The sequence below is a fragment of the Protomyctophum parallelum genome, assembly GCF_964188405.1.
Source record: "Protomyctophum parallelum genome assembly, chromosome: 1".
NCBI lineage: Eukaryota > Metazoa > Chordata > Actinopteri > Myctophiformes > Myctophidae > Protomyctophum > Protomyctophum parallelum.
In genome coordinates, this window is record NC_139697.1 from 98,652,967 (window position 1) to 98,677,966 (window position 25,000).

At 42.3% G+C, this 25,000-nt stretch overlaps 3 protein-coding genes and 1 pseudogene across 4 annotated transcripts in view; all 4 read left to right on the top strand.

Annotated features, from left to right (window-relative positions):
- Positions 1-25,000, top strand: part of LOC310855850 (cationic amino acid transporter 2-like) — a 234,442-nt pseudogene that overhangs the window by 29,876 nt on the left and 179,566 nt on the right. The gene's annotated exons all lie outside the window — the stretch shown is intronic.
- Positions 1-25,000, top strand: part of LOC310870287 (cationic amino acid transporter 2) — a gene marked incomplete at both ends in the record, with an annotated part of 38,546 nt that overhangs the window by 4,290 nt on the left and 9,256 nt on the right. Inside the window, 4 exons of the mRNA XM_083781448.1 lie at positions 16,211-16,373; positions 19,845-19,852; positions 19,957-20,179; positions 23,503-23,639. Of these exons, the coding sequence (XP_083637574.1) occupies positions 16,211-16,373; positions 19,845-19,852; positions 19,957-20,179; positions 23,503-23,639 (531 nt within the window). The remainder of the gene's footprint in view (positions 1-16,210; positions 16,374-19,844; positions 19,853-19,956; positions 20,180-23,502; positions 23,640-25,000) is intronic.
- LOC310866792 (nuclear factor 7, ovary-like) overlaps positions 1-25,000 on the top strand; it is a 61,205-nt gene that overhangs the window by 1,142 nt on the left and 35,063 nt on the right. The window contains exons 1-2 of the mRNA XM_083776539.1: positions 1-294; positions 10,524-10,556. The exon at positions 1-294 is cut by the window's left edge and continues 1,142 nt beyond it. Coding sequence (XP_083632665.1) covers positions 1-294; positions 10,524-10,529 — 300 coding nt within the window. The 3' untranslated portion in view covers positions 10,530-10,556. The remainder of the gene's footprint in view (positions 295-10,523; positions 10,557-25,000) is intronic.
- On the top strand, positions 13,839-15,230 carry LOC310870320 (E3 ubiquitin-protein ligase TRIM35-like; the record flags this gene model as incomplete). The annotated part of the gene is made up of 1 exon (XM_083781497.1): positions 13,839-15,230. One exon carries the CDS (start codon positions 13,839-13,841, stop codon positions 15,228-15,230), a length of 1,392 nt encoding a protein of 463 aa, XP_083637623.1.

The window sequence follows — 25,000 nt, forward strand, 5'->3', positions numbered from 1 at the left end:
GGTGTGTTTGCAGAGTCCTTTCAGAGGAAGGGAACCACATGGGGTCCATTCTGGATAATATGGTTACATGAAGGTAAATACAGAGCATCCTCCTCAGGGTCATACACTGTTCTCTCATTGAAGCAGAAGCCTCAGAGGATCAGAGTCCAACTGGACTGGAATGAAGGAAAGCTGTCATTCTGTGATCCTGATACTAACACACACATACACACCTTCACACACAGGTTCACTGACACACTCTTTCCATGCATTCTCACTGGTCCTGATGGTCCTCTGAAGATCTTACCTAGATCTGTCTAACTCTTGACAATGTAACTCTGGACATGATTATGATGATGATGAAGACAAAGACGATAATTATATGATGATGATAAATTATAGATTGATAGAGCATCTTGATCAATCAATAATGGTAATGTTAACATAAACCCATTTTGGGCGGGAACCCCTTTTGGTGTTAGCATTATGTTATGCTTTAGCTATTGAAAAATAGCAGATCTACAAGCTCATAGCGCGCCACCGAGTGGCACGCTACGAGCTTGTAGATCTGCTAATTTTTTGATGACATTTATTAAATCTGATCTCAGGTCAAAATGGGTTAATAACCTGATGATATTACTGACCATGTTAATGCCAATTGATGTTGTTATAATATTGGCGTTTAGGTGTATAAATTAACCTGTTAAAGGGGAATACCACTCATTTTCAACATTTTACTATGTCATTAATATACCTTAGAGTTGTTGTGTGGAAATAAGTCTCCCCCCCCCCCTCCCCCCCTCCTAGAACTGGATGTCTGATAAAAATCATTAACATTATGAAGTACATCTTTGTGATGTCACTGAGATGTACTTCATAATGTTAAGGTTTTTTTTCCAGACCTCCAGTTCTAGGCAACACAGAATGGGGGGACTTTTTATTATTTCTTAACAACTTAACAACTCTAAGGTATTATTAATGACATTGCAAAATGTTTAAAATTAGTGGAATTTCCCTTTAAAACCTGAAGCAGATACCAGTGTTTTCGTCGACTAAAACTAAGACGAAAAATGTCTGTCGAATATCTTTTTCACTGACGAAAACTAAATGGAAACTAAATGAAAACTAAGCTACATGTATGATGATTTAGAGCCGAAACTGAATTGCCAAAGAACCAGGGTTACCTTCCGTAAAAAAAAAAAATTGTGGTGATGCATGACATGATCAAACTGTAATCATGTCTTTTACCATTCATGTAGCTCTACAACAAAGTTACGGCCATGACAGCAATGGTACAAAAACTGGTAAAAAAAACAAAAACATGAACGATACATAATATTAATCATATTTGGGTATTCGGTTTTCGGCAAAGAATGTCCCATTCGGTGCATGCCTAATCAGAGTCACGCTGAACTGGAACAGAGGAAAGCTGTCACTCTGTGATCCTGATACTAACACACACACACACACACACACACACACACACACACACACACACACACACACACACACACACATAGTTAGACATGATGATGATGATGATGAAACTATCAACAGTATAAAATGTAATATTAATCAATTGATGGCTATTATTAGGCCTACTATAAATTTAAACTAGAAATAATGTTGCGGGGTACTTATGTACGATATATGATACTTTTACTGTTCACTGTACTTGTTCGTTATTGTTTTATTTAGTGTGTAGAGAGGCATATGTACCTTCTCTGTTGAAATTACAGATCTGAATGAAAGACATAATGTATAAGAATGATTTGTAAAATCAAATAAACATGATCTACCACACAACGTCGTTCAGTTGCATCAACATTGACTCCCACGTTTAAAACATTAAAAGTTATGACATTTTATATGACGCTGATCACAGGTCAGTATGTTAAATATTACACCCGTTTTATAGAGTCTATTTCTGCCTGAGGTTTATTCCAGTTAAAGCTGCACTAACTGTCCTTTTCTACCACAGATTTATTATACTATACAGTATGTAACTGTCCTTTTCTACCACATATTTATTATACTATACAGTATGTAACTGTCCTTTTCTACCACATATTTATTATACTATACAGTATGTAACTGTCCTTTTCTACCACAGATTTATTATACTATACACTACAGTATGTAACTGTCCTTTATACCACAGATTTATTATACTATACAGTATGTAACTGTCCTTTATACCACAGATTTATTATACTATACAGTATGTAACTGTCCTTTATACCACAGATTTATTATACTATACAGTATGTAACTGTCCTTTTCTACCACATATTTATTATACTATACAGTATGTAACTGTCCTTTTCTACCACAGATTTATTATACTATACAGTATGTAACTGTCCTTTATACCACAGATTTATTATACTATACAGTATGTAACTGTCCTTTTCTACCACAGATTTATTATACTATACAGTATGTAACTGTCCTTTTATACCACAGATTTATTATACTATACAGTATGTAACTGTCCTTTTATACCACAGATTTATTATACTATACAGTATGTAACTGTCCTTTATACCACAGATTTATTATACTATACAGTATGTAACTGTCCTTTTATACCACAGATTTATTATACTATACAGTATGTAACTGTCCTTTATACCACAGATTTATTATACTATACAGTATGTAACTGTCCTGTTATACCACAGATGTATTATACTATACAGTATGTAACTGTCCTTTTATACCACAGATTTATTATACTATACAGTATGTAACTGTCCTTTATACCACAGATTTATTATACTATACAGTATGTAACTGTCCTTTATACCACAGATTTATTATACTATACAGTATGTAACTGTCCTTTATACCACAGATGTATTATACTATACAGTGTGTAACTGTCCTTTATACCACAGATTTATTATACTATACAGTATGTAACTGTCCTTTATACCACAGATTTATTATACTATACAGTATGTAACTGTCCTTTATACCACAGATTTATTATACTATACAGTATGTAACTGTCCTTTTCTACCACAGATTTATTATACTATACAGTATGTAACTGTCCTTTATACCACAGATTTTAACCTGGTTTCCTGCACAAGTGCTGACATTCTTTTTTATACCATTGAGCTAATAGAGCCGGCCTGCTTGCTCAGGGGATACGTTTAATTTAATCATGACTGGTCAGAATTAATGCCAGATCATGACCTTTGACACAACTTTAAATGTCTCAATAGAAGAACAGGGAGACAAAATACAAGCTATATAAGTTATATTGTATTTACACACTCTACCATACATAATTGTATACAGTACATTATTTTTGCATTAACCCATTTAGGCCTGACCTCAAAATTTAAAAAAATAAATCTTCTAAATCCTCCAATTTTCTGAAATAAATATTTTCACTATTTTTCAAAAAATAGCAGACCTACAAGCTCATAGTGCGCCACTCGGTGGCGCGATATGAGCTTGTAGATCTGCTATTTTTCAATATCCAGGCCTCTACCATACAGATTGTATAAGTTATATTGTATTAACACACTCTACCTTACAGATTGGACAAAATTACAGTTTATTCAGTAAAAATAAGTTACATAGTGCCTCTTTAAGACTGCATGATATATTAACACATTCTCTGAGGTAGCAACCTATATTCTCCATACGACACATGCTTAGTATTAGAGGTGATATTCCTCGCTAACCTTAGGATGCTGTTATCATACGTGGATGTATAAAGTTTCTGAAGTTGTTGTTGTCCAACAATCTTTGAACAAAATGTTCAGTTGTTGCAGCAGTTGTGACTTTAGGGCTGCAGACAAACATCCATACCAGGTGGTACTACAGTACTGAAGAACACTCATATACTACTGTAGTATACTGTAGCTGTCCCAGCAATGGGTATTTTGGGATATTCTATTTTATTGCTCACCTTTCTGAAAATGTATATGTGAACATTATATGTGTGTTTATTTGGGTACATATGGTAAATGCATGGTGATATAGCGCCATCTACTGTGCTCTGTATTTGTGGGCTGTCTGGTTCATGGGCAGGTTGAATTAGGCTCACCTGCTCTAATCACCTCATTTCAATCACCTGTTGGGTCTTGGGCATGTTAAGAGCAGAACAAACAGAGCAGAGGTAAAGAGAGGAGCTCTCTCATGTCAGAGAGTCTCCACAAAAGATAAGAAGAAAGAAAATAATATAAAAAAGAACAAGAACTTAACTGAACTCCTAAAAGTCTGTGCAGAAGGCGCATACGGTATGTTCCCAGTTGTTTTGTTTGTCTCTGTAAAAGTTATATTGCCATTGTATCGTGTATTTTATTTGTGTTTATTGTTTGTGTACATTTCATTGTGTTTATATAATACGGACATCAGGATTGACTGACAAGGACATTCATATTTCATGTTTCATTGTATTTAAAAGAATATTGTTATGTTTTTGTTGCAGTTTTTCACGGTTGTCTCTTGGGATAAATAAAAAGCCCTCAGTGATATCAGTTGGGACGTTGTCTTATTTCTGCCACGGATGAAGATGGTTTAGGAGCAGTTACATATACTACTATTCATGGTATTAAATATGTTGATCTATTGAACCGAAGGTGAATTGATTGTGAGTCACCTCACCTCTCCCCTCTGCACTCTGCAGGGGCAGTCCTGTTGATTGGGAAGGTTCCATTAAGTTCTGCAGAGAGGGAGGAGGAGGAGGAGGAGGAGGAGGAGGGGTGTTTGATTCCAGAGCAATCTTTTTTTTTTTTTTAAGATATTTTTTTGCGGCTTACGCCTTTATTGATTTTTTAAGGGATAGAAAGTAGGCTGACAGGAAACGGGAGAGAGATGGGGGGATGACATGCGGTAAAGGCCGTGTCGGGTCCGGGAGTCGAACCCGCGGCACACCGCGACTGGATCACCAGTCCGGTGCCCAGACCGTTACGCTACGGCCTGGGCCAATTCCAGAGCAATCTTATTTAAAAAGAGACTATAGTTTGTGTATGAATGGATGTCCGGAAATTCATGTTTAAATTGGTTTGTAAAAACCTTCAGTAATGGCGTGTTAACTCATCGGCCTTGTGTTTGCTTATTGTGAGTTAACTGCTGTGATGTGATTTGGTACGTCTCTCACTCCCTATAAAAGGGACCCTGCAGGCTGCAGGTTATCAGAGTCACTTAGACCGTGGTTGACACTAACAGGTAACAGCCTGCCTGAGAGCTGCCATAGGGCCCTTTGGGAAGTAATGCTGCGTTCACATGGGATCAGGAAAACCAGAAGTCATTTTAGTGGGCGGGAGCAGGACGGTAAACGGTCCAGCTGATTCCATGTGAACGCAGCATAAGGGTATGGTCTGTTACAGCTTCTCGTCTGTGTAGCTGTTGTTCCATATAGTGTTGCTGTTATTGCTGTTATTTTGGGACCCAATAACCGGGTGGCTGATGTTCAGTGACTGTTTCTGGTCCTTGAATTGAAGGCTGAAGTGAATGTACTGTGTGTATGACTGTATGTTGAGTTGTATCTGTTGAAGGCAGTGAGTTGTGTAACAAGGAAGGAACATGCATGTTCACTTGGAATTGAAGATGATGAAGTGGATCTACAGTGTGTCTGTTGTGGCTGCTGTTGTTGAAGCTTAGGAGTGATTGGTTCATGACTGGCATGGTGGTGAAACCTATCACACACATTATATCACATATAAAGTCCTGGACTTTGATGTGTCTCATTATCTAGATATGGCTCTGTGTTATTACTTATTAAACGTATCTAAACCAAAAAAGTGTTCACAAATATGACTGGTGGAATTAAACAAGTTATTATTATTATTTTACTTCATGGAAATACTTTGTTTTATTTGTTACAAATAGTTACAATCATTAAAAAAATGTATTTGGAAATGCAGGACGAGAAAATAAAAATAAAATCATAAAAATTGGTGCCAAAAATAACCCACGGCTTGGTAAACTTTACAGGACTAAGGTCTGACTAACAGAGCTGATGAGTTTATCATTCATGTCCTGATGGAGACTCTGAGTCTAAGGAGTCGAAACATGTTGGCTTTTTAAACTTTAGTACCCTGATTTTACATCTGTCCTCTCTACTTTTTGAGCGGTGCCAAACCGCCCCAATGAGTGACCGAGTGTGTATGACTGTATGTATGTATCTATGTCTGTCTGTAAGAGGCCTCAACAGCTGTGTATTTCTGACTGTATGTATGTAAGTATGTCTGTCTGAGTACGAGGCCTCAACAGCTGCAAACTCCGCTGGGTGACAATAAATGCACCACGTCTCTGTATGTGTGTATGTACGTACGTCTGTAATCCACCTAACTCCAGAACCATTCGCCCCACTGACACTGACATTTTGACACACACGTTCCACACAGAGTGCAGTGTTCCACACCTCCACACAGAGTGCAGTGTTCCACACCTCCACACAGAGTGCAGTGTTCCACACCTCCACACAGAGTGCAGTGTTCCACACCTCCACACAGAGTGCAGTGTTCCACACCACCACACAGAGTGCAGTGTTCCACACCTCCACACAGAGTGCAGTGTTCCACACCTCCACACAGAGTGCAGTGTTCCACACCACCACACAGAGTGCAGTGTTCCACACCACCACACAGAGTGCAGTGTTCCACACCTCCACACAGAGTGCAGTGTTCCACACCACCACACAGAGTGCAGTGTTCCACACCACCACACAGAGTGCAGTGTTCCACACCTCCACACAGAGTGCAGTGTTCCACACCTCCACACAGAGTGCAGTGTTCCACACCTCCACACAGAGTGCAGTGTTCCACACCTCCACACAGAGTGCAGTGTTCCTCACCTCCACACAGAGTGCAGTGTTCCACACCTCCACACAGAGTGCAGTGTTCCACACCTCCACACAGAGTGCAGTGTTCCACACCTCCACACAGAGTGCAGTGTTCCACACCTCCACACAGAGTGCAGTGTTCCACACCTCCACACAGAGTGCAGTGTTCCACACCACCACACAGAGTGCAGTGTTCCACACCACCACACAGAGTGCAGTGTTCCTCACCTCCACACAGAGTGCAGTGTTCCACACCTCCACACAGAGTGCAGTGTTCCACACCTCCACACAGAGTGCAGTGTTCCACACCTCCACAGTGTTCCACACCTCCACACAGAGTGCAGTGTTCCACACCTCCACACAGAGTGCAGTGTTCCACACCTCCACACAGAGTGCAGTGTTCCACACCACCACACAGAGTGCAGTGTTCCACACCTCCACACAGAGTGCAGTGTTCCACATCACCACACAGAGTGCAGTGTTCCACACCTCCACACAGAGTGCAGTGTTCCACACCACCACACAGAGTGCAGTGTTCCACACCTCCACACAGAGTGCAGTGTTCCACACCACCACACAGAGTGCAGTGTTCCACACAGAGTGCAGTGTTCCACACCACCACACAGAGTGCAGTGTTCCACACCTCCACACAGAGTGCAGTGTTCCACACCACCACACAGAGTGCAGTGTTCCACACCTCCACACAGAGTTCAGTGTTCCACACCTCCACACAGAGTGCAGTGTTCCACACCTCCACACAGAGTGCAGTGTTCCACACCTCCACACAGAGTGCAGTGTTCCACACCTCTACACAGAGTGCAGTGTTCCACACCTCCACACAGAGTGCAGTGTTCCACACCTCCACACAGAGTGCAGTGTTCCACACCTCCACACAGAGTGCAGTGTTCCACATCACCACACAGAGTGCAGTGTTCCACACCTCCACACAGAGTGCAGTGTTCCACACCACCACACAGAGTGCAGTGTTCCACACCTCCACACAGAGTGCAGTGTTCCACACCACCACACAGAGTGCAGTGTTCCACACAGAGTGCAGTGTTCCACACCACCACACAGAGTGCAGTGTTCCACACCTCCACACAGAGTGCAGTGTTCCACACCACCACACAGAGTGCAGTGTTCCACACCTCCACACAGAGTTCAGTGTTCCACACCTCTACACAGAGTGCAGTGTTCCACACAGAGTGCAGTGTTCCACACCTCCACACAGAGTGCAGTGTTCCACACCACCACACAGAGTGCAGTGTTCCACACCACCACACAGAGTGCAGTGTTCCACACCTCCACACAGAGTGCAGTGTTCCTCACTACCACACAGAGTGCAGTGTTCCACACCTCCACACAGAGTGCAGTGTTCCACACCTCCACACAGAGTGCAGTGTTCCACACCACCACACAGAGTGCAGTGTTCCACACCTCCACACAGAGTGCAGTGTTCCACACCTCCACACAGAGTGCAGTGTTCCACACCTCCACACAGAGTGCAGTGCCATCCTTGAGTCTGTCGGACACATGGTTGTCCAGAACCGCCACGCAGGGCTGGACTGGGACAAATATTCGGCCCGGGCATTTTAGGGTTTATTTGTCCCTCACTCATACAGGTACAGTGACATTATCATGATGGCAGAATGACAGCACGCCCGGACCTTTCCTGGTGGCCTGCCGCCTATTGGCCTGCCTGCCTGCCTGCTTCTTTTTCTTTTTTAATCATGGCGGCCCCCTACGGTCGCGGCCCACCGGGAAAATGCCCGGTATGCCCGGTGGCCAGTCCAGCCCTGCCGCCACGAAAGGCTCTGGTCAGGCTCTGTCAGTGTCTCCTCATCTGTAGAGTTCCCAGCCTCTGCTGCAGCAGTGGCTAATGACACACCTGTCATTTGATTACTTAACCAGTCCACTTTTCACAGTCAGTTTGCTTCAGACACAGATGGATAAAACGGAATAAAACTACTTTCCCAACTTGCATCGTTCCCAAGTAGGCTAACTATACCTGCAGCATTCCAGCAGTGTTGTTAAGCAGCCAAGTACATTTAAGATTATTGCAAATAATTGCCATGTAAATACTACTGTTACAAACTGTAAATACTGTATGATGAAATGTGTACAGGTGCTTCCTTCTCCCATGAGAAGGAAGGGGAAGTCTGCATTTGATTTCATCAACTAAAACCATGATAAAAATAAACATTGACTACCATTTTTATCACTGACAAAACTAAATAAAAGCTACATAAAAACTAAGTTATGATGACTAAAACTAAGACTAAATAAATGTACAATTTCGTCAATTGATAGAAACTAGTCTTCCATCACAAATCATACAGGCAGAAATTAAAGAAATATTTCCCTGTGCCTTTTTCATATGGGCACACAACACCACACCATCTCATGCATCACACACACAACGACAGAGAGGGGTAGGAGCTTCATCCAAAATGTGAAATAAATTATACACATTTTGTAATTTGTATACGACACGGAACCCTTAACTGCTCATGAAGAGCAGGCAGGTGACTGGAGTATACTGTCTCTGTTTATGGTGTGTACTGTACAAGGGTTAATGAGATACGGCGTACTGTACATTGTAAAACACTAACTTCCCCCATTCTGTTCACTCTCTCGTTCCCTATACGTATACATCTATTTGTCTTGTCTAAACTTTATAATAGATAAAAGACTGTCCTGACTTTAATACATACATTCAACAAATTCAGTATGTGTGGTGCACACTGAATTAGGCACACTCTGTATGTGTGTGTGTGTGTGTGTGTGTGTGTGTGTGTGTGTGTGTGTGTGTGTGTGTGTGTGTGTGTGTGTGCGCAAACTTTGCAACAGGTCTGTCAAAGCTCCACCCCTCACCTGACTCATCTGAGACGGTATGATTGCACTTTGGATCAAACGCACAACTTCCAGCGAGGAGGACAGACTGTGTTTCCATCCACAGCTACAGGAGGGAATAGTGACCCAGACCACTGGAACAACCTGCTGCTGACTCTGTCAACTGAATGGACTTTAACAAGAGCCTGCACGATTCACTGCGAAAGTAAACTTCAGGGAACATTCTAGAAGACAAAGTGTTACCACAACTGACTGGCTGGATTTCCTGTCTTGAGCAGAGTGTTTGTAGCTTTACTGAAAAGGCAAAATGGCTGCCAAGGTGTGTCTTTCGGAAGAGGACTTTTCCTGCACTGTGTGTCACAACATCTTTAAAGATCCTGTTGTCCTGTCATGTAGCCACAGCTTCTGTAAAGCCTGTCTGCAGGACTGGTGGAAAGGGAAGGAAATAAAGGAGTGTCCAGTTTGTAAGAGGAGAAATTCAATGGGGTTTCCACCCTGCAACCTGGCTCTGAAGAACCTGTGTGAGGCCTTCATACAGGAGAGACAGAGAACGTCAGCAGGCTCTGAGGATCTCTGCAGTCTGCATGCTGAGAAACTCAAACTGTTCTGTCTGGAATGCCAACAGCCAGTGTGTCTTGTGTGTCGAGATTCTAAAAAACACACCGGCCACAGAATCAGGCCCGTCGATGAAGCTGCTCTGGATCACAAGGAGCAGGTCCAGAAATCACTGAAGCCTTTACAGGACAAACTGGAGGTCTTTAATAAAACTAAAACAAACTACGATCAAACAGCAGAACACATTACGTTCCAGACCCGACACACAGAGACGCAGATGAAGGAACAGTTTAAGAAGCTTCATCAGTTTCTACATGATGAAGAGGAGGCCTAACTCTGGACATGATGATGATGATGATGATGATGATAAATGATAGATAGCGTGTTGATAAAAAAAGCTTTTTATTTTCTACAAATTAAACATCAGTAGTGGTAATAATGTTAACATTTATAACCTGATATTGATGATGACAGTGGCAATAGTTATAATATTGGTGGTTAGAGGTATACTTTAACCCATTACGACGTGAGCCTTCTAAATCAGTACTTCTCACACTTTCAAAATATTTTTGTGTAATAATTGACATTGAAGGGAAAACGTATACGTCATAATTACGTAAACGAGCAAATCAGCCAACCAATCACAGCACCAACAGGCATTCTGATTGGCCAGTATGAGATGATGATGTGCGATGATAAGAGCGCCCCTCACTTCACACGTGTGTGATTTTTGAATAGCCAACGCTAAAATCTGAAGTGACACAGATGCTTTCCAGGTTTTAACCCATTTTGGACGGGAACCCCTTTTGGTGTTAGTAATATGTTATGCTTTAGCTATTGAAAAATTGCAGATCTACAAGCTCATAGCGCGCCACTCGGTGGCGCGCTATGAGCTTGTAGATCTGCTCTTTTTGAAAAATCGAAGAACGACTGACATGGAAACATAGCTTTTTCAGAAAACTGTCAGGATGTAGAAGACATTTATAGAATCTGATCTCAGGTCAGAATGGGTTGCACAGCACACACACTGTTATAGAAAACACTGTACATGGCTAGAGAAAACACTGGTTGTATGTTTGGGGATTTTTGCAGTCTTCTTCTGTGTTATATTTGCCTTTTTATTTCTGACCTATTCGCGGCTGCCTATACTACGTTACAATATACAACAATAATCATACTGTGGTGGCTGGTCATGATTGTGTGTTGGCCACACAATGTTTGAATTCCCCTGGCATATAGAGGAAACACTGGTGTATTTGATGGTTTATTTCTTTATTTTAATTTTATATAATATTCTGCATAGAAGTGTTTATTTGTATGTCTTGTTCCGATGAATTGAAAATGGAGGACCCTTATGTAAACACGTCTTAGTTGTTTGTTATACTTATACTTAGATTTTGTATTGCCGTGTAAAAATTTCAATCAATATCAATAAGAACGTTGGCTAAATGCCTAATATTAAGTTGTTAAAGAAACTAGTCCCAAGAACATGTTTGTAAAGGATAATCTCTGACTTTGTTTTCCTGCTGTTTGTGTTCAGGATTGATTCATTAAAGATGGTCTCTCTTACCCAGACTCCTCTCTCTCTCCTCCTGTCATCTGTCTTCATGTAGCCTTCCACATCTGAAAGATACATACAAAACCACAAAGACAGACCTATCATTTTTTTTTTTTTTTTCAAAAAAATTCTTTACACCAAATAATGAATAAATGAACAAAAATCAAACACATGAATCCAGGAAAACAAAAACAGAAGAAAAAACAATAACAAAAACGCACAGACACAAAGGTAAACAGAAAAACATAACTACATTTTTCAAGTTGAGTGTAAGGCTAGGCAGGAAAAGAGCAGGAGACATGACTCACAATACACATCAGATATATGACCGTATTAGTCACAGGCCCGGCCTGCATCCAGAACCCATCATTTCTTACACATTTATTTTGTATATTTCTTCATACCTTATTCAATACTGTGGTAGTAATCAAAACTTTAACCTAACTTAACTTAGAGGGAGACTTTGAAACCTAAATCCCGTTTTTCTGATGTTAGTGTGGGGAAGAAATACCCTTTTTTATCGATCAGGCTTATCGAGCCGGGTTCTTATCGAGCCAACTATCAACTTATCAAGCTTTTTCTATCATTTCGTGGGAAGACGGGAGACGACAAAGTATGCTTTACTATGGCCTGAAAAAACAGTATGGAAGGCAATTGGCCTTTTTACTTTGGGAAAATAATCTTGAAGAAACTGTTAACTGGTTAATAAGTGTACCGTCAGGTCCGTCACTTTAAAGGTGTCATTTTGTTTAGCTGGAGATATCTGGTTGGCAGCTGGTATCAATACACTTTACCTGGAGATATCTGGTTGGCAGCTGGTATCAATACACTTTACCTGGAGATATCTGGTTGGAAGACATGTTTGTGACATCATGGACGATTAGATTTATTTCTTGATCAGGTCTCCACCAGGGCAGGTCAGGTTGTGGCCTCCTGGTGGCGCTATAATAGGACAGGTCTCCACCAGGGCAGGTCAGGTTGTGGCCTCCTGGTGGCGCTATAATAAGCCAATGTGAAAAGGGTGTCATTTCTTTACGCCTTGGATGGAAATTGGATGATTTGAGGCATTTTGTTCCAAAAATGTGTTTAGCAAAAATCCACCTTTTGGTGGCGCTATAACAGGCCATTCTAGAGAATTTGGGGCAGAGGTTCATCGTTGGCATCCAGGGAGTGTGTGCAAAGTTTGGCATCGACCGGGTTAGCGGTGCCGGAGATTAGCTGTACACAGACGGACACACACACACACACACGCGCACACACGCACACACACACAGTGCAAAACATACTCTGCCCCCTTGCCTTCGGCCTGGTTGAGACAATGAAATGTTTTCATGGGCGAGTGGTTATAACCAGGCTAGTTCCTGCCTCAGAAATGGAGCAAGAGTCTTCTATGACACCTCAGACAACTACATCTCCCAGAGTGCACCAGCAAGAGGGCTGCTCGTTTGCCTGAGCTGAAACACCTGAAAAGGCTGGAGTGAGCATTCTCACAAAGTACCAGAGACAAGTCTACTGTGTTCCTATCCTAGTCCAAGGAGGTTTGTGATTGTTTTATTTATGTTTGCAATACTGCTAATATTTGCAATACTGCCTAATGTGTTAAAAGCTAATGTGTTTTGTACTAGTTTGGATTGGAAAGGAATTTACATGGCAGAATTGCTTCATTTGTGTTTGACAGTCTAAAAGTATACTTTACAAAAGATACAATAGAAAGTTAAAATTATTTACACTTAAGAATTTAAGACTTCTAAATGTGGACAATTATTGATTTACTAGGTTAAATGTTTAAAACACTAGTTGAAAAAGAGCTTATCTACATGCTTGAACATCAGCTATTTTTCTCTCTTCATTCCAAAATTGTTACTTAATTTGAAATATTGAAGGTGTTTACCTTTTTAATTTAGTGTTTAAATTTAAATTTAGGTTGTTTAAAAACAAGAATGGTTTAACTATTTGGAACATTTGTTTAAAATATTTTATTTGTTGATTGGACATGTTGTTAATCTTTGTCTGTCTTGTTTTCGAAGGTTGTCAACCTGACACAACTGATTGGCAGAGTTCCGATGTTGACTGTTGACTTTTAAAATGGCTTCCATCTCAAAGTCATCTCTCTCTGAAGAGAACTATTCCTGTCCTGTGTGCTGTGACATCTTCAAAGATCCCGTTCTCCTGTTGTGTAGCCACAGCTTCTGTAAAGCCTGTCTGCAGGACTGGTGGCGAGAGAAGACCATAAAGGAGTGTCCAGTTTGTAAGGAAATATCTTTGACGGATCGTCCACCTCGTAACCTGGCTCTGAAGAACCTGTGTGAGGACTTCATACAGGAGAGACAGAGAACGTCAGCAGGCTCTGAGGATCTCTGCAGTGTGCATGCTGAGAAACTCAGACTGTTCTGTCTGGAATGTCAACAGCCAGTGTGTCTTGTGTGTCGAGATTCTAAAAAACACACCGGCCACAGAATCAGGCCCGTCGATGAAGCTGCTCTGGATCACAAGGAGGAGGTCCAGAAATCACTGAAGCCTTTACAGGACAAACTGAAGGTCTTTAATAAAACTAAAACAAACTACGATCAAACAGCAGAACACATTACGTTCCAGACTTGGCACACAGAGACACAGATGAAGGAACAGTTTAAGAAGCTTCATCAGTTTCTACATGATGAAGAGGAGGCCAGGATCACCGAACTGAGGGAGGAAGAGCAGCAGAAGAGTCAGATGATGAAGGAGAAGATGGAGGGTCTGAACAGAGACATATCAACCATTTCACACACGATCAGAGCCATAGAGGAGGAGCTGAGAGCTGAACACATCTCATTCCTGCAGAACTACAAGACCACGATGGAGAGAGTCCAGCTCACACTGCAGGACCCACAGCCGGTCTCAGGAGCACTGATAGACGTGGCCAAACACCTGGGGAACCTGGCCTTCAGAGTCTGGGACAAGATGAAGGACATTGTCTCCTACACTCCAGTCATTCTGGACCCCAACACTGCCCATCCAGGATACACCCTGTCTGATGATCTGAACAGCGTGACATGGGGAGAGATACAGAAGCTCCCTGACAATCCAGAGAGATTTGACGAGCTTCCCTTTGTCCTTGGTTCTGAGGGCTTTAACTCAGGGAGTCACAGCTGGGATGTTGAGGTTGGAGACAATACACACTGGAATGTAGGTGTGTTAGCAGAGTCCTACCAGAGGAAGGGAACCATATGGGGTCAATCCTGGAGAATATACTTACATGCAGTTAACTACGGAGCACTCTCCTCTGAGTCATCCACTGTTCTCTCATTGAAGCAGAAGCCTCAGAGGATCAGAGTCCAACTGGACTGGAATGAAGGAAAGCTTTCATTCTGTGATCCTGATACTTACACACACATACACACCTTCACACACAGGTTCACTGACACACTCTTTCCAGTCATTTTCACTGGTCCTGGTGGTCCTCTAAAGATCTTACCTAGATCAGTCTCGCCCCCCTAGTGGCGAAAGATAAGACTTCTGGGAACTCAGATTAAGATTAGTCTAACTCTGGACAATAGATGATGAAGACTGTAGTGGCTGGTCATTATTGTGTGGTGGCCTGCCACACATTCTATTTGTATGTCTTGTTCTGATTAATTGAAAATGGAGGCCCCCTATGGAAACAAGTCTTTTTCTGGTTTTATACTCTTAGATGTTGTATTGACCTGTACTTAGTTGCCTAAAATGATATCGTTAAGGAAATTAATCCCAAGAACATGTTTGTACAAGGATATTCTATACTGTTTTACTTTGTTTTCCTGCTGTTTGTGTTCAGGATTGATTAATTAAAGATGGACTCTCTTCTTACCCAGACTCCTCTCTCTCCTCAGTCTGTCATCTGCAGTGGTGGAAAAAGTACTACATTTTTGACTTGAGTAAAAACAATACTGCAATGTAGAACTACTCTGTTAAAAATAAAAAGTCTGGAATTCAAAATTGACATGGGTAAAAGTATTGGCATCAAAATGTACCAAAAGTAAAAAGTACTTACTCTATGCAGAATTTCCCATTTGAGGCATTCAAATGTAAAAACCTATTTTGAAAACAGCAGATCTACAAGCTCACAATGTGAATTTCAAATAAACTAATTGGCTGAAGTATTTAACGTATGTTTTCCAATAACAAAGTATCTTGTATACTGTAACTAAAGTATATTTATTAGTCTAGTTTTTATTTGTTGACGAAATTGTCAATACATTTAGTCATTTTAGTCATCATAGCTTAGTTTCCATTTAGTTTTCGTCAGTGAAAAATGGCAGTCGATGAACAATTGTCGTCTTAGTTTCAGTCGGTGGAATCAACACTGCTGGTGTGATGTGTGTATACTATCGGCAGATACTCAAAACCCAAATGGTGGGAATCGGACCGGGAGCAAAATAAGGTGTTGGTGACGTCCTGTCCCGTGCTAACGGTTTGTCCTGTGCTTCCTCTCCCGCTAGGCATCCTTGCTTTCGGCGTGAAAGAGTCTGCCATCGTGAACAAGGTGTTCACGGTCATAAACATCGTGGTGTTGGTGTTCGTCATCATCTCCGGCTTCATAAAGGGAGACATTGACAACTGGTGCATCAGTGTGGACGCCGTCCTCAACGCATCGATATACGAGTATGAACCCTTCCTGTTACTGTTACGGACACACTTCCACTCCATTCACACAGCGTAGCATGTTTATAAAACCCACACACAGTGTAAACCCCAGTGTTAGTTCAACTCTGAGAGTGTAAGGATTTATCCTAAGGGTAGATCTTTATTTTGTTTTTGTCTCAATCTCTTTTTTTCTCTTTTTTTTTGTCCCACAATTTTTGTAACCCATTTCTTTTAGTTTTCACCCAGTGTGAAATATTGTAATCCTGGGCACTATACACTCCTTCTGCCAACCTGGGGAGAGCAACGGACTGACCTCATGCTTCCTTCAATGCATGAGGAGTCCAAGCCGCTTCTTTTCACCCCACAGGGGGGGGAGTTTCCCCGGTATAGGACATGTGGAAGGAACACGTTATTCCAACCAGTTCCTTTCCAGCCAGTATAGAGACCAGGATTGAGGACTCTGCAAGTCTCCTACTCCTACAATTTTTTTATTTTTTTATCCCACGATTTTGTAACCCATTTTTGTCTCCACCAGGCCGAAGGCCTAGGGGGAGAGTATGTTTTGCACTCCGTCCGTCCGTCCGTCCGTGTGTCCGTGTGTCCGTGTGTGTGTGTGTGTGTGTCCGTCCGTCCGTGTGTCCGTGAGCAGCTAATCTCGGCCACCGTTAACCCGGTCGATGCCAAATTTTGCACACACACTCCCTGGATGCCAACGGTGAACCTCTGCCCCAAACTTTCCAGAACGGCCTGTTATAGCGCCACCAAGAGGCCGCTTTGTGCAAAACAAGTTTTTGCACAGTACACCTACAGATTTTGTCCAAACATCACGCAAATTCGTACACAGTCTCTCTAGAGCCATTCAACGAAACCGGTCTTTCAGATTTCCAGAACGGCCTGTTATAGCGCCACCAGGAGGCCGCTCCAGGAGGCCGCTTTGTGCAAAACAAGTTTTTGCACAGTACACCTACAGATTTTGTCCAAACATCACGCACATTGGTACACAGTCTCTCTAGAGCCATTCAACGAAACCAGTCTTTCAGATTTCCAGAACGGCCTGTTATAGCGCCACCAGGAGGCCGCTTTGTGCAAAACAAGTTTTTGCACAGTACACCTACAGATTTTGTCCAAACATCACGCAAATTCGTACACAGTCTCTCTAGAGCCATTCAACGAAACCGGTCTTTCAGATTTCTCAGACTCCATCCTGATTGGTTAAGATTGGCTTCCAAAGTTCACAGGAGTGCTCAGTTTCAAACAAAATGCTGCAAATCATGAACACATCGCGTGATTTCCGTGAAATTGTGCACCCACATTCCCACTAGGCAGAGGACGAAATGCCACATGAACAATTTCAACTCAGCCTCAAGGTGGCGCTATAACTGGCCGAAAAGTGTTTTTACCTCTAACTGCACGGATCTGTGGATAACTTTGTATGCCAACTCCCTAGAGGCCAAGGAAAAACCTTTGCCTGGAATTCTTCACATCTGCTCATCCTGGTGGAGACCTGTGCCCAGTAGGGCACTTTTTCTAGTTCACCCCTGTATCTAATCTGATGCTGGGCTCTACACACCCTCCACCAACCTAGTCCCCATTATATGGGGGACAAGGGGAGAGCAACGGACTTGAACTCATGCTTCCTTCATGCCTGAGTGTCCAAGTTGCTCCTTTACACCTGAAAGGGGGGAGTTTCCCTGGTTGGACGTAGCACGTGGAAGGAACACGTTATTCCAACCAGTTCCTTTCCCCTCCATCAGGCGCCCCGGCTGGCCAGGGGGACGAAGTTTAGAGACCAGGATTACTGCATGTTTTTTGTGAGGGTACCTACCCTAGGGGACACGGGGAGAACATGTGAGGGTACCTACCCTAGGGGACACGGGGAGAACATGCAAACTCCACACAGAAAGGCCCTACTCCTACTATTACATGTTTGGCTCAGACAGTAAAACATCTCCATGAATGTATTCAAGGCTTCATGGGGTTTAAATGCTCATTAATCGATAGAAAATAAGTCATGTTAACACCGTGCCGTGCACGAGTAATTAACACTCATGGCAGTTCTATTCCAGAAACACTCATGGCCGGTTCTATTCCAGAAACCAGAGCTATCTGAACCAGACCACCATGTAACACTCATGGCGGTTCTATTCCAGAAACCAGAGCTATCTGAACCAGACCACCATGTAACACTCATGGCGGTTCTATTCCAGAAACCAGAGCTATCTGAACCAGACCACCATGTAACACTCATGGCGGTTCTATTCCAGAAACCAGAGCTATCTGAACCAGACCACCATGTAACACTCATGGCGGTTCTATTCCAGAAACCAGAGCTATCTGAACCAGACCACCATGTAACACTCATGGCGGTTCTATTCCAGAAACCAGAGCTATCTGAACCAGACCACCATGTAACACTCATGGCGGTTCTATTCCAGAAACCAGAGCTATCTGGATTATTTTATGATTAATTCATACAACATATCACCCACTCACACTCACATGAGCAGCTAATATTATGGTCCTACCGTCCAGTGCAACTAGCAGTAGTGTGGAGTTTTGGTATAGACGCCCCAAATGATGGGTACAAATGTATTTATTGTTTTCTTATTTAAACACAGGACAGAATACTTTTAAATACCCCCCCCCCCAAAAAAAAAAAAAAACAGGATCATCAGATACACTATGATTATACTGCTTATACTAGGAGGAAAATTTCTTATTTATTTTTTTCTTCAAAGAAATGTACAGAAAGTGTTACAATGTTGTGTTAATTTTTCTTTTGATACATGTTGTACTTTTACTCAAGTAAATTTAGAATTCCAGACTTTTACTTATAAGTAAAAGTATATCAACACGGCAACTATAGAAATACTCTGTTTAACCCATTTTGGTGTTAGCATTATGTCATGCTTTAGCTATTGAAAAATAGCAGATCTACAAACTCATAGCGCGCCACCGAGTGGCGCTCTACAAGCTTGTAGGTCTGCTATTTTTGAAGAATCGTGAAAAGTGACATGAATGTGTTTGAGAACGACTGACATAGAAAAAACATGGCTTTTTCAAGAAAACAGTCAGGATTTAGAAGACATTTGCAGAATCAGGTCAAAATGGGTTAAGTTAAACATGTGAGTGTTTTTAGATAGATAGATAGATCTTTATTTGTCATTCGTGTACAACGAAATTAAAAGTACCAACCAATCAGTGCATCATATCACAAAACAACATACTGTACAAGCTAAAAGAAAAACACACATGACTTCTTGTTATTGCACAACCCCAGCAGCACTAATGCACAAACATGTCATTTCAGCTGTTATCGCACAACAAACCCTTATTGTACTTAGGATAGCAGAGAAAACTAAAATGTGTCGCAGCAACAGATCATTTCTTAGCAGCATTGAGTGCAACTACCGCTGTGGGATAGAAGCTGTTACTGAATCTGTTGGTCTTGGACTTGATCACTCTGTACCGTCTGCCTGATGGCAACAGTTCAAACAGTGAGTGAGCGGGGTGGAAAGTGTCTTTCATAATGTTCATAATGTTGTTTTGTGATGCCGATGGACGTAAAACGTGTGTTTATATAATAAATAACGCCCTCCAGGAGAGGAAGTCCAGAACCCCCAGAAGTCCATCCCCGTGGGCATCGTGGCGTCGCTGCTCATCTGCTTCCTGGCGTACTTCGGCGTGTCGGCCGCCCTCACCCTGATGATGCCCTACTACCTGCTGAGCGCCAACAGCCCGCTGCCCGTGGCCTTCTCCTACATCGGCTGGGGCCCCGCCAAGTACGCCGTGGCCGTGGGATCGCTCTGCGCCCTGTCTACCAGGTATGGGATGTTATGTTGTTGTGCCCGTGGGATCGCTCTGCGCCCTGTCTACCAGGTATGGGATGTTATGTTGTTGTGCCTGTGGGGTCAATCTGTGCACTGTCTATACAAGGTATGGGATGTTATGTTGTTGTGCCCGTGGGCTCGCTCTGCGCCCTGTCTACCAGGTATGGGATGTTATGTTGTTGTACCCATGGGCTCGCTCTGCGCCCTGTCTACCAGGTATGGGATGTTATGTTGTTGTGCCCGTGGGCTCGCTCTGCGCCCTGTCTACCAGGTATGGGATGTTGTTATGTAACGTGTGTGTATGTTGAAGACGTTATTATAGTGACACTTCACTATCATTTATACTCAAAATAGTCTCTCCAGACAGAATGACGGATCACACAACTTACTGTAGTACATCAGACAGAATGACGGCAACACAACTTACTGTAGTACATCAGACAGAATGACGGCTCACACAACTTACTGTAGTACATCAGACAGAATGACGGCAACACAACTTACTGTAGTACATCAGACAGAATGACGGCTCACACAACTTACTGTAGTACATCAGACAGAATGACGGCTCACACAACTTACTGTAGTACATCAGACAGAATGACGGCTCACACAACTTACTGTAGTACATCAGACAGAATGACGGCTCACACAACTTACTGTAGTACATCAGACAGAATGACGGCTCACACAACTTACTGTAGTACATCAGACAGAATGACGGCTCACACAACTTACTGTAGTACATCAGACAGAATGACGGCTCACACAACTTACTGTAGTACATCAGACAGAATGACGGCTCACACAACTTACTGTAGTACATCAGACAGAATGAGGCTCACACAACTTACTGTAGTACATCAGACAGAATGACGGCTCACACAACTTACTGTAGTACATCAGACAGAATGACGGCTCACACAACTTACTGTAGTACATCAGACAGAATGACGGCTCACACAACTTACTGTAGTACATCAGACAGAATGACGGCTCACACAACTTACTGTAGTACATCAGACAGAATGACGGCTCACACAACTTACTGTAGTACATCAGACAGAATGAGGCTCACACAACTTACTGTAGTACATCAGACAGAATGACGGCTCACACAACTTACTGTAGTACATCAGACAGAATGACGGATCACACAACTTACTGTAGTACATCAGACAGAATGACGGATCACACAACTTACTGTAGTACATCAGACAGAATGACGGCTCACACAACTTACTGTAGTACATCAGACAGAATGACGGCTCACACAACTTACTGTAGTACATCAGACAGAATGACGGCTCACACAACTTACTGTAGTACATCAGAATGACGGCTCACACAACTTACTGTAGTACATCAGACAGAATGACGGCTCACACAACTTACTGTAGTACATCAGACAGAATGACGGCTCACACAACTTACTGTAGTACATCAGACAGAATGACGGCTCACACAACTTACTGTAGTACATCAGACAGAATGAGGCTCACACAACTTACTGTAGTACATCAGACAGAATGACGGCTCACACAACTTACTGTAGTACATCAGAAGTGCTGAAAAAGAGAACATAGAGGGTATGCGCCTGACATCATCATCATCATCATCATCATCATCATAATACCCGGAGGCAAAGACTAAAGTAGGGTCCATTTTGCATCCCAAAACGCCGTTTATAGTTAAGGGACGCAATAAAACAACGACCTCTGCATCCACGGGATGCACTACTGTAGGCTACTACTGTACTGTTTTTTATTCTAGTTCATTTTGCTAGCTATAGTCATAATAATAATTTCTTCTTCTGTTTTCTACATGAATATAACCATATAAAAGTTAAATGCTGCAATTTGTAAAAATGGCAAAATATGACTCCTAACGTACGTTGTTGAAGTGGGACTCATAAAATGTCCCTGGGACTCATTTCTAAACGACCATCCCTGCATCCTGGGACTCATTACATTGAAAACCTTTTTACATCATTGAGGAGGTTTTGCAGGAACGCCTAATGAGTGGCAAAAAACTACTTTCTGGCCTTGACAAGCCCATACATCCACACAGTAAAGTCAAAGCATTAAACAATGTTAAACATCGTTAAACTCACTTCACCACTTGATTTGCCATACCCTATAGTCTTCCACCTCTTGTAAAGTCAAGTCAAATTTTATTCTATCCCAATGTGATGTCACAAAAATGGGCCAAAGGGCTGTACACAAAAACAAGCGGTATTAAAAAATACATTAACAAAAACAACTACTGCTATTTAGCATTAATGAGCTGGTCAGAGTAGTGCTTAGTTCAGACTATAGGTGATGCAAATTAATGTATATTGTAGTCAGCTGCAATAGCAGAAATGGAAATTCTGAAATATAATTGAAATTTTCAAAGTATATATTTTCATGAACGGAAATGAAAAACGGGATGACATCTTCCTGATACAACTAAGAACTTGTGTGAGGCACAGACAGACTCTCTGTAACATTGAAGAGTTTGTCTGTCTTGACTTATTATTAATTCCCCTCAAAGGCCCTTAAAACAAGGCTCCAGACCTCCCAAAACAAACTGGTCAGGCTCCTACTTGGCCTCACCCCCGAACCCACCTCACCCCTGCCCACTTTGACAGGCTGGGATGGCTTAGGGTCGACGACAGAGTTCAGCATCTTGCAATGGGTCTGGTCCACAAGATTCGATACACCACCAAGATACCCATGTACCTGTCTAAATACTTCCTTAATGTAAACGAAGTCCACACCCACAACACCAGAGGGAGTACAACAAACCATGTACAACCCAGATTCGGCACAAACAAGGGACTAAATTATTTTCGCTCCTATGCCACCAAAATGTGGAACGCCCTACCAACAGTCATTAAGACATGTGAATCCCTTGACTCCTTCAAAACCGCTCTCAAAGGGCACCTACGGATGGCTGCAATTCTAAACTGGCCTCTGTAGAATCTGAATCCCCCCCACCGCCCCCCCCCCTTTTCCCCTCACTGTACTATGTATATGTATCCTTTCCCTTTTTGCTTCCTATATGATGAATTCCTGTTCTGTTCTTTAACTACATAGAAGTGTCTATTTGTATGTCTCTAAATGTTTTGATGAATTGAACAATGTGGACCCTGTTGTAAACAAGTGTAATGCTTAATTGGGTCGTCCACTCACAGTTAACAGTCTTTGTATTGAGTTTGTGCTTAAAATGTACTGTAAATTCTACAAACTGTTAATAAATATTTCAATCAATCAATCAAAAGCCTTCACAATATATCTCATAACGGTGTATTTTGTATGCTTTCCCGTCCATAGCCTCTTGGGGGCGATGTTTCCCATGCCTCGCGTGCTCTTCGCCATGGCGAGGGACGGCCTGCTCTTCAAGCCTCTCAGTCAGATGAGTGACAGACAGAGTCCTGTCATCGCCACTCTGGTGTCTGGGGTCGTAGCAGGTAAAACCGTCTGTCACTTCATGTTGTTCTTTTCATATCAAGGACATGTACTGTATCATGTATTTTACAGTCAGACCCCCATTTAAAAAAAAGTTGTGTCATATGGACCGCCAAAAGAGAATTTTTGTCAACACATTTGTCAACATTTGTACCCTAGACCTGTACCATAAACCCTAAAAAAACAGCAGTAATTCTTATATACTGCCTCCCCCTGGCCAGCCGGCTGGTTGGGGTTGGGATAACCACTGTTTGGAATTACGATGTGTTACTTGACTTCCACGTGGTACGTCCAACCCTTAGGCCTCACTCACACCTTTACAACAGACTGATGTATGCTTGTTGTATGAGATGTATAGCTGATGCAAGCTCGCAATGCATTTCCAATGGGAGTCACATGGTTTGACACAACATTTGTGTTGTATTAGAGGGAGAGGGGCAGTGAGTCGAAACACAGCCGAAAGCCATACAACAGCTTGTAGTCCAAAATGTTGTATCAAACCTTGTGACTTCCATTGGAAATGCCATGCCACTTACATCTTGCTTACATCTAGCATGCATCAATGTTGTATGCTAGGTCGAAAGGTGTGAGTGAGGCCTTATAGGTATAAACCTGGGAAACTGCCCCCTGTCAGGTGAAAAGAAGCGGCTTGGACTCCTCAAGCATTGAAGGAAACATGAGGTCAATCCGTTGCTCTCCCGAGGTTGGCAGAGGGAGTGTAGGGAGCGCCCAGGATTAGACAATTGACACTGCATGTGTTACAAAAATCGTGGGATTAAAAAAAAGCTGTCAGCATGTGTACTTTACTGTGTACTTTACTGTGTACTACTCTGATGCTGGCATTCAAAGCAACCAAAGGTATGGCTCCCCCATATCTTACAAGTATGATTGAACCCTACAAACCCTCCCGCGCACTCAGATCAGCCAACGCAGGGAAACTGGAAGTACCCTCACTAAAAACGCCGGGACAACGCTCCACACGTCCCAAACTCTTCTCCCTTCTGGCTCCAAAACTGTGGAATGCACTTCCCATTGCAGTCAGAACTGCAGCATCACTCCCAATCTTCCGCCGTAGCCTGAAAACCCACCTTTTCAGACTCCATCATGGCCCATAGCACTTACCCTAACCCCTTAGATAGAATTTCTGTTGGCTTAGATAGCATTTGACTTAGACTTATAGCATGTTATGTAGACAGCACTATAATTGTATTGTATATAGTCATAGCACGCCATAGTACATATGTATAGCATAGTAGTGAATATGTATAGTTTATTATGTATAGTGTATGTATAGTTTCATCATATAGATATTCCACTGTTACCTTCTTAGCTTACGCATGTTTCATGATAAATGCTTTTATGT